A 10184-nucleotide genomic window follows, 5' to 3' on the forward strand; every position below is an offset into this window, starting at 1 on the left:
TGAACCATCAAAACAGTGGTGACCATCTGAAAAAAAATTATATTTGATTTGTCAGCATAGCATGTAGCAAGAGCAACTTTTAATGAAATAAATAGTTTTTGTTACAATGTGTGATCCATGTTGTATTTGATGTGTGCACTGAAGGAGAATATTTTAATGACATTTAGATGAGAGATTGTATTCAACAACTTTGAAGTTTTGATGGAAAGGTTTGTGTGTGTTGCTGGAGGCCAATCAGTTTCCAATTAAACTGCATTAAAATGGCAGCCTAGATTACATATTCATATATGCACAAATGAATTTATAATATGCATCTGCTGATGAATAATGATTTTTTAAAATGTATTTAACCAATATATTATCAGGGAAACCCCACTGAGGTTAGCAACCTCTTTTACAAGGGTAATTGATAAAATACAGTACATTACTACTGTTAAACCTTTTTGTAATTGAAAGACATTGTATGTTGTTAATTAGAAAGAGAAAATAGCTCTTTATGTTCCTACTTTCTTCATACACTGAAGAATTTATTACATGCTCACATAGAGGTTGCCTTTCTTGTTTAACACTTGCAAGGGGGCTCACTCCCTTGGTGAGAGTTCAAGAGAGTGAGCCCCAAGTTAAGGCTGTCATACATTCTTAGGTTTCTATATCAAAGCCAATTAGAATATCCCATAGCTAAGCTTTACACAAAGACGATAATAACAAGTTACAAAATGGCAATCAGTCAAGCAAGAGAGAAAATAAAGGACCTCTCTCCCTACTAGGGTTGCAACGGTACGAGATGTTCATGGTATGATAACCGTCTCAGAAAATATCACAGTTTCACAGTATTACACAGTTACTATTATTATCACTTACAATAATCCTCAAAGGAATGAAAACAAAAGGGTTGTTTTTTTCCAAAACGACCAGTGTGCTAGTTTATCGAGTTGGACGGCAGCGCTAGATTGACCATGAATCATAAACATGTTAGTCTGCATGTTAGCACCAGTATAGTAGAGGAAGTAATCACCTCCTTTAATTAAGGAAAAGTATTAATATTACACTGTAAAAGTAGCCTATTCTGTTATAAGTAAAAGTCCTACATTGAAAATGTTAAGTATTTTCACATAAAATGTACTTTAAAATAATGTAAGTATTAAAAGTAGAACTAGGTTACTCAATCCAGAAACATTTAATACTATATGTCCTACACTGTTACACTATTATTTATTACATCAACAGCCTATCACCCATGAACTGATGTAGAAGCAGGATTTTACTGTTGTAGTTGGCACAAAGTTGTAGATCTTTATTGTATCCAAGTGCAACTATTGATTATTTTCATTATGGATTAACCTAGTGATTATTCTCTCTTTTTAGTCGATTGACTGCTTTGTAAAATTTCTGACGATAGTGAAACATATGGTCACGACACTAAATGGTTATCAAAATAGTTGCTAATTTGCTGTAGTGGGCGACAGTACAGCCAGACTGATCCTGTCTGTACCTTCCTTCACACACAGTGACTTCTGTCAGCCCCAGAGCAAGAAAGGTTTGCACGCATGTTTCTGGGCTCAGATCAGGATCAGTGTGAGTCCTGTTGTTAAGTCAGAGATTAATATGGAAAATTATTTTGATAGCGCATTTTATGACCAATCTTTATAAGCTCATGCGTTTCATCTTTTGGGATTAAAGTTATAAATGGGACACATACGTTGATATGCACAGAGGGATGGAAGGTGGTCGTTTCTGCTAAGTAATCCTGTGCTGCTGATTTGAATTTCTTTTTTGATGGATGAGTATGGTGATATCAGCCTCCTCCTCGCTGCCATTTATCCACTGCATGTGGTGTGTGTGTGGCACCCATTGCAGAGTCTGACAGGCAGTAGGGGATGAAAGGTGCACACACATTGCATTTTTTCTTCAATACCAGTAATAAACAAATATGCATGGTATGATAACCATTCTTTTGTTTTTTGTTTTTTTTTAACCACAGTATACCATAAAACCAGTATACCGTTGCAACCCTACTCCCTACTGTAGCTACATTTTAGTTTGTTTTAGGGAAACAAACTTATCCTGCCTTATCAATTTGAGAAATTTAGCATGCTTCTGCAGAAATAACAAGATACTTTATTAATTTGTATGAGCACACAGTCTAAACTTAGTCTACATCCAGTGAGACAACCTGCTAACTTAATGCATTAAAATAAATCAATGACTGAATCATTTATTTTACCTTCATAAACACTGTGTGAATGTAATTCAGTTTATCAGTGTGATTTTATTGTGAAACACAAAGCAAGAAATCAGATGGAGATGTTCCACAACAAATCGCACATAGAAATGTGTCTTTTCAGAGAAATCTGTTGCAGTTATAAAAATTAATATTAAATAAGGTGGGTAAAATTCAGATATGCTGTTTGGGAAACCACCGTTTTTCAGTCACCTTTCTTCTACGGCAAAATATCCTATGATGATACCTAAAGTAAAAAAAAAAAATCTGTTTTAAACTAGCTTTAAAGACATTTAAATCAGGTACAACAATTACAAATAGGTGCATAAATAACATGTAAATGCAGCTCATGATACGTAACAAATACCCTGCAGATGTCCCGATTAATCTTGTTACAGGCATCACTAGTTTAAGTGAAGTAGGTAAAGTTAGTCTGAGCTCACTGTACGCTGCTGTCACTCACGATTCAGTTACAACGATCAAGTCAGTGTCTAGTTATTTGTTTTATGATGGCCTGATCACAACAAAAACAGCTGTACAGCAAAAGTTTAGGCACCCTTTGATAAATAACAGATTTTGGTGATTTTTTATTTGAACAGATGTTAACACAGTTTCTCTTGGAAATGGAAAAAATGCACAATATTTTCTGCAAACAGTGATGCATAGTTACTTCTTATGCCATAAATTGAACAAAAATAAAAAATAAAAACATTATTATGGCATGGTGCAAAAGTTTGGGCACCCTAAGAGTTCCAGAGTCTCAAAGTCTCTCACAAGGTTTCAGACCTTAATCAGCGCGTTAGATCTGATGCACAGCAACAGCTGTCATTGGTAAATGCCAATTTCAAAGCTGTACAAATACCTTGACTCTTCAAACCTTGTGCACACACTTGTGGACACCCAGCAACCATGGGTTCCTCTAAGCAGCTGTGTAAGACCCTGAAAATGAAAGTTATTGATGCCCACAATGCAGGAGAAGGCTACAAGAAGATAGCAAAGCGTTGTCAGCTTGCAGTTTCCACAGTAAGAAATGTAATTAAGAGATGGCAGATCAGGGGAACTGTGGAGGTCAAGATGAGATCTGGAAGACCAAGAAAACTCTCGGACAGAACTGCTCGTATGCTGGTCAGAAAGACAAATCAAAACCCCCATTTGACTGCAAAAAACCTGCAGGAAGATTTAGCAGACTCAGGAGTGGTGGTGCACCGTTCCACTGTGCAGCGATGCTTGCACAGACAAGGCCTTCATGGAAGAGTCAGCAGAAGAAAACCTTATCTGCGTCCCCATCATAATAGGTGTAGAAAGTGGGTTGTGCATCTTTAACAGGTTGCACACTCCTGCGGACTGCAATCAGTTTTTGGTGGAAACAGGTACAGTGATTACAATACAGTTTTAATCCTAGTTATCTAATTTTTTCCTTTAACTTCACAACACATAAACACTACTCTGAAGACGCATATTATTTGGTGTTCAAATATTAACCTGCAGACCCCTGATGATGATGATATCAGTATTGCAGACTAGTGCAGAATGCATGGTGGAGAAGTATGGCGATGAGGAGACATGGCCATCCCTCCTGGTAACTTTCTAAGAATTTCTGCAGCACATCCAACCAAGATGCCATGATGCCCATTACAATTATGGATTTGGCTGTAATATTTATGCTAAGTATACTATCAAAGGTCTTATTTAACTATCTGCAACACATGGATGATATAACTTGCTTTGCCAACCTACATGACTGGAGAACAAGATAGATATACATATGTAATGTTAGGCTAACGTTAACTAAAATAACAATCAACTTTTCACATCCTGCCAATTCAATTACCTTTGTAAATGAGTTCAAAGAATGCTCCTCACTTGAGGAACCAACCGGCTGGAGAAAGGAGTGGGAGCAAGTGGGATATGTAAAATCAAGGTCAAGAGTTGGTTTACCAATCACCGCCATTGTCCCTTGAAATGACATTAAAGCTACGCATTTATCAATCATCCCGAATTGGTCAAACTCTTCTTCTTTTTATTTAGCAGGAAGACCTATGGGTTAGACACTTGTTGGGGTAGACTAACAAATGGTCAAACTCACAAGGTGTCACTGGCTTTTTGTGTAGAGTGACAAATTGTACTTTGATATTACAAATGCATACAGGTTGACAAGTCTGCTATATCAACTACAAAAATGCTCAGACCGCAAGTCATGCTTGCTTTGTGTTAAGACTTTTCAGGCAACACTCAAGAATGCAACAACGCATCAAATGAATTTTGCACAGCTCAAAGCATCTGCATTTTGCGTGGATCATGTCTGGTGGCCTAAGGCACGAGATTAATACAGCTGTAAAATGTGTTAATTATACTGTATATTCATTCATTTTCTACCGTTTAGTCCCTTGCGGGGTCACGGGGGGGGGCCGGAGCCAATCCCGGCCGGCAATCGGGCGAAGGCGGGGTACACCCTGGACAGGTCGCCAATCTATCGCAGGGCCAACACACAGACGAGCAACCACACACACGCACATGCACTCCTATGGGCAATTTAGAGACACCAATCAACCTAAGCTGCATGTCTTTGGACTGTGGGAGGAAGCCGGAGTACCCGGAGAGAACCCACGCAAGCACGGGGAGAACATGCAAACTCCACACAGAAAGGTCCCAGGTGGGGCCCGAACCCGAAACCTTCTCGCTGTGAGGCAACGGCGCTAACCACTGCGCCACCGTGCTGCAGTGAAAAGTCTTAACACGTGAAAAGTCTTAACACAATATACTGTATACTGTATAATCCTTGCCATTTAGAAACTGAGGTTTGGGGTTTCATGTTTAAAATGATGAAATGTAATCAGTAGGATAAGAAAAACCTAATAAACAAAAAGATTCAGGTATTATCGCTGGATATTTACTCAAACAATCCTCGTTTATCATTTGCTTGCCTGTAGCTAACCTTATGACAGAGCAGAGAAACCAAATGAGTCACAAAACCAACTACTAAACAAATTCAGCACAAATAAACTCTGTGCTAGAAATAATATAATCACAAGTCTCAAGTGAGCGAAGGTGCATTATATAAAATCCTGAGCCTAAATACAGGAGCCAGTTGCTTTTGGCTGACTCCCCAAAAAATGGACAGTTAAATTACATTCATCATCTTTTCTCACTGACTGGAAGACAACTATTAATCTCCATCTCTCAATTTCTGCTTCAACTGCTTGTGGTTTAGATTTTCGTAGTACTCACAAGCACTGGCTGGCGAGAGAGAGGACCACACAGTCGGCTGGCTTCCTCTCCTCCTGCACCTGTCTGTAGAACTTCTGATAAAGGGCTTTACGTCTGTCTGCTGGGGTACAGCTCTCTGGCTTGGCTGAGGGTTTGAAGGAGGGGTAGAGGAAGCAGAGGTAAATGGAGACAGAGCAGAGAGAGAGGGGAAGATAAATGAGAGCAGATTTTTGCAATAAGCAATGCATTTATACAGACTGCAGCACAATGGAATGGTATTTTAACATTCTTTGCATTTCATTAAACCGCACATTGAGCCACACCATAATTTTAAGTGTGCAAAAAGCGTAAACCAATGGGCTATTATTTTGCAAACAACACAATTATAATATTTGATTCAAAATGAATCATGAAGCATTTTCTGCAAGGATTTAAGAAGAAAAAAAAATGTCTTGGTGTTTGTACATATATAGTCTCACCATTTTGTTGATGCTTGTGTCCCTCATACTTCACACCTCCACTGTAGTTTTGCATTTGCTCCAGTTCTTCATAACTAAAACAAAAAGCAATGAAACATAAGCATCATATATAACATATTAATGGAGGAGGCATTTCGATGCCCGCTGTTCACTACATCATTATACATGATAAATTCAAATTTAAGATGTCATCAACACTGAGCAAGTTTCCAAAATTATGAGTCTATATCCAAACAGTTAAGTTTCTTTACAACCCTACAGTGAAACATTTTGTCTTGCAGCTTTTTGTGTAGGATATAAGGTCTTGATAAATCACAAATATTCCATTAATAACATGAAATTCAATTGAACCCTATAACCTAGATATGTTTCTTAAGGTTCAAATTGATACATCTACCTCCACAATTCAAAATTTTAAATTAACTAGCTCAGATTCCTTTTTTCCTCTCACATAGTTGTCAGTGGCACGGTTGTAACAGCATGAGAGTTTCATAGTATCTCCGAAAATATCACAGTTTCACAGTTTTATCACTGCTATTATTATTATCAGCTACAATGACAATCTTTTACAAGTAGAAGTACTGCATTGAAAATGTTTAGTAAATGTGTAAAATCTTAAGCCATTTTCACACATGAACTACAGTATGTCTGTGAATCAGGCCCAGCCATTGTCCTGTCCAGTGTTGCCCTTTCATACACGTAAGCATACAACAGGAGATAGTGTCAGACACATTCTCACCCACTGGAAATACTCCATTTGGTTAGGTGAGGAGAGGGGTGTCTGGGTAGAGTGTGCAGGAGGCATGACATGATGCGGTCACATAGCCAGTTTGTAATTTGGTCATAAACAACCAAGTTTCTTGTCATTCTTTAAATTTCTTCCAATATGACAATAGATGTGGGATTTTCAGATGTGCACAGTGGCTCCCCTAATGAAACGCCCCACAGAAACTGATGCTACTGATGCCTCTTCGAGTCACAGGCCAGATGCCATAATGCCAGATCCTGTGAAGCCTCAGAAAAGCCTCTGCAACCCTGCACCAGGTCCTTCACTTTCACTGGAAGACCTCAGCCCAGCCATGCTGGTTTCTTGGAGGCCCCAGCAGTGCCCCAGAACACCAGGTCCTTTGGAACCCCTGCAGTGGCCCAACACATCTGGTTCCTTGGGCCCCCTGCAGCACCCCTGCAGAGCCCCAGCCCAAGGATCCAGTCTTCTCACCCCAAAAGGGCACACACAAACCTTTCTGCCTGGACAGAGAGAAGAGTTGATGACTGTCAGCAGACAGGATGCTTAATATTATTATTATTATGACGTGTATAACTGTAGCCTTAGCCATATTATGTTCTTATGTTTAAGTCACGACATGTTACTAAAAGTCTGTGAGAATGTTTTTAGTTACACACCTCCTAATCAACAGACACACACACATTGATTTGCTTCATGTTTTGACTACTGCTATGGCCAGCTGCAATGCTGGTGAGAGAGATGTCTCGGTTGACGTTTCTGGGTAGTATGGGGCTAGCCCAAACGAGGGGATATAATGTATAGGCCTGGTGGGTTCAGGGTCTTTCATCTTACATCTGCCTGCGAGCATGGTGGAGGTGCAAGATACCTGAGCGTGTAATGTTAATTTTACCAGTGGGGGGTTGGAGGAGTCGGGTTACAGAAGCTTGATGAACGGCATTCTTCTCTATGGAGAGGAGAATGACTTCAGCCTCAATATAAACAAGACAAAAAAAATAATACACTTCAGGAAGAACCCCGCCCCTCTGCTGCCTCTTACCATCAAAGGGACTGAGGTGAAGAGGGCCACAAGTTCCTGGGCTTGGGAGGAATGACGTACTGAGTATTGCGAGATCGTGAGACAGCGCGGGGGTATTCAACATGGCGACGCACAGTCACTGAGAGTAAACAACACTTTGCTAGTTATTTTTTCAGACTTTATAACCCACTACTGGAATTACACGAGCAATCCATTGGAATCACAAGCTGTTGCCAATAACCTGAAGGGACCTTTCACATTTTGGAGGATTTATCGGACCTAGAATCTTTCATTGACCAATACTACATTCACTGCAGTATGGATACTACCAATACAGCCCAGAAAGACACCCCAAAGCCAAACAAACGGGAAAAGACCTCTTCTACAGATACAAGCGATCTACAGGTGACAAACATCGAGGTCAGTGTTCTTGCATCCATCAATAAAAAAACCTGATTTACTGGTCACACTTCATGAGGAAATAAAAAAACTCTGGTCAAGCCTTGAATTTACCTACAATTACATTGAAAAGTTAGAACAGTCAAACATATCTCTCCAAGCATCCGTCAAAACCCTCAGCAAAAAAATAAGACTTTGTCATGAAAGAAAACAATAATTAAATAAACTGTATTGGACATTCAAGCAATAAACATGCGTGACAACCTGATCTTTTCTGGCATTCCAGGACAATCACCCGATAACCCCGAAGCACTGGTTAAGGACTTCATGAAAAACAAACTCAAAATTCCACCGGATGCTGTTAATAAGATCACCTTTCACTGCGTACACCACCTTGGTCCACGTTCCAACAAAATACCCAGACCCATAATAGTGAAACTGGAACACTACAAACACAAAGAACTAATTAAAAGGAAAGGAAAGGAACTGAAAGGCGCAAACTTTGGATTCAATGATCAATTCCCACGTGAAATAAAGGAACGACAGAAAATCCTCTACCCCATCATGAAACAACATAGGTGGAACAACAAACGTGCAAATATCATTGTGGACAAATTATACATTGAAGGACAGCTCTATCACGACTCGAACATTACCCTGTGGCTCTTCTGATTTTTTACAGACTACCTACCAACCAGTGACTGCTACCTTTTTATGCAAAAAGGAAAAAGCATTAATTCCATCCATACTTAATCCTAGAGGCGAAATTGTCCATAATCTGCAAGATATTAATAACGTATTTCAAGCCTTCTATAGCAAATGTTATTCCCCCAGTTACAACCCAAATGCATCAGAAATAGACAATGTCTTGGACAATTTAGAACTGCCATCACTATCCAGAGCAAGATGACAGATTAGATGCTCCTCTCACCATCAACGAACTCCATAAAGCACTGATTTCAATGTCAAATAACAAATCACCCAGACCTGATGGACTACCAGCTGAATTTTACAAACACTTTGGGCAAATGCTATCACCACTGTTTCTCAATGTCACCACAGAAATTAAAGACACCTCCACAATACCAACACACACATGAATACAGCCATCATGACACTCTTATTAAAACCAAACAAAGACCCAATCCACCCTTCTAGTTACCGTCCCTTATTAATTCAGATTTAAAAATCATTATCAAAGCCCTAGCTACTAGAATAGAGACAGTTACTCCAATATTAATCCATCCAGACAAAACAGGTTTCATTAAAAATGGGAATGCTTCAGACAACATGCGTAGATTATTTAATTTGATTAATCTTGCACAACAAAAGCAAACCAAAACCATAACTTTAGCACTAGATGCAGAGAAAGCATTTGACAAAGTTAACTGGACATTTCTCTTCTGTACATTATGCAGGTTTGAGTTTGGAGAGTCGTTCATCCATTGGATAAAAATACTGTACATCTCACATAGGGTGACAATAAGTACAAATGGAATCAGGTTACAAAGTTTCACTTTACAGCCGGGTACCAGACAAGGATGCCCACTCTCACCATCTCTATTCACCATATTGCCACTCTCTGAGGATGCCTGGATTCTGCAGCTCAAAACTCCTTCCTCCAACTTTGCACAGGCAACATTAAATATCTTGGTATTAATATCTCTCCTAGGCTGTCAGAACTTTTTAACCTCAACTATACCTCTCTGCTAAAAAAAAAAAAAATAGAAGATGATTTTAAATGTTGGTGCAATCTTCCTCTCTCACTCATCGGCCGAATAGCTACTGTCAAAATGAAAACTCTACCTCAAATGAACTACCTGTTTACAATGCTACCCACAAATAAATGGTTTAAATCACTTGATTCTATAACTTCACAATTTTATTGGAAAAACAAGAAACCCAAAATTTCCTATCTACACTTCAAACAAAGAAATCACTCTGTGGCCCTGAAGCACCAAATTTCCAATATTACTACTCTAAGTCTCTGGATATTGTTGGGCTGTCTTGGTTGACACGCCTCTGCAACGTCGCATGGCGGTCGGGGACAGTGCCTCTGGACTGGCAGACCGGGATGGTGGTCCCTCTTTTTAAGAAGGGGGACCGGAGGGTGTG

The 10184-nt window shown here is 39.4% G+C and overlaps 1 protein-coding gene across 1 annotated transcript in view; it reads right to left on the reverse strand.

The window, feature by feature from the left end:
- Positions 1 to 10184, reverse strand: part of LOC109962567 (nuclear receptor coactivator 5) — a 29886-nt gene that overhangs the window by 10130 nt on the left and 9572 nt on the right. The window contains exons 3-4 of the mRNA XM_020604404.1: positions 5908 to 5981; positions 5450 to 5573 (exon numbers count right to left, since the gene is read on the reverse strand). Coding sequence (XP_020460060.1) covers positions 5450 to 5573; positions 5908 to 5981 — 198 coding nt within the window. The remainder of the gene's footprint in view (positions 1 to 5449; positions 5574 to 5907; positions 5982 to 10184) is intronic.

The sequence above is a fragment of the Monopterus albus genome, unplaced genomic scaffold (genome assembly GCF_001952655.1).
Source record: "Monopterus albus unplaced genomic scaffold, M_albus_1.0 scaffold65.1, whole genome shotgun sequence".
In the NCBI taxonomy this organism is placed as follows: domain Eukaryota; kingdom Metazoa; phylum Chordata; class Actinopteri; order Synbranchiformes; family Synbranchidae; genus Monopterus; species Monopterus albus.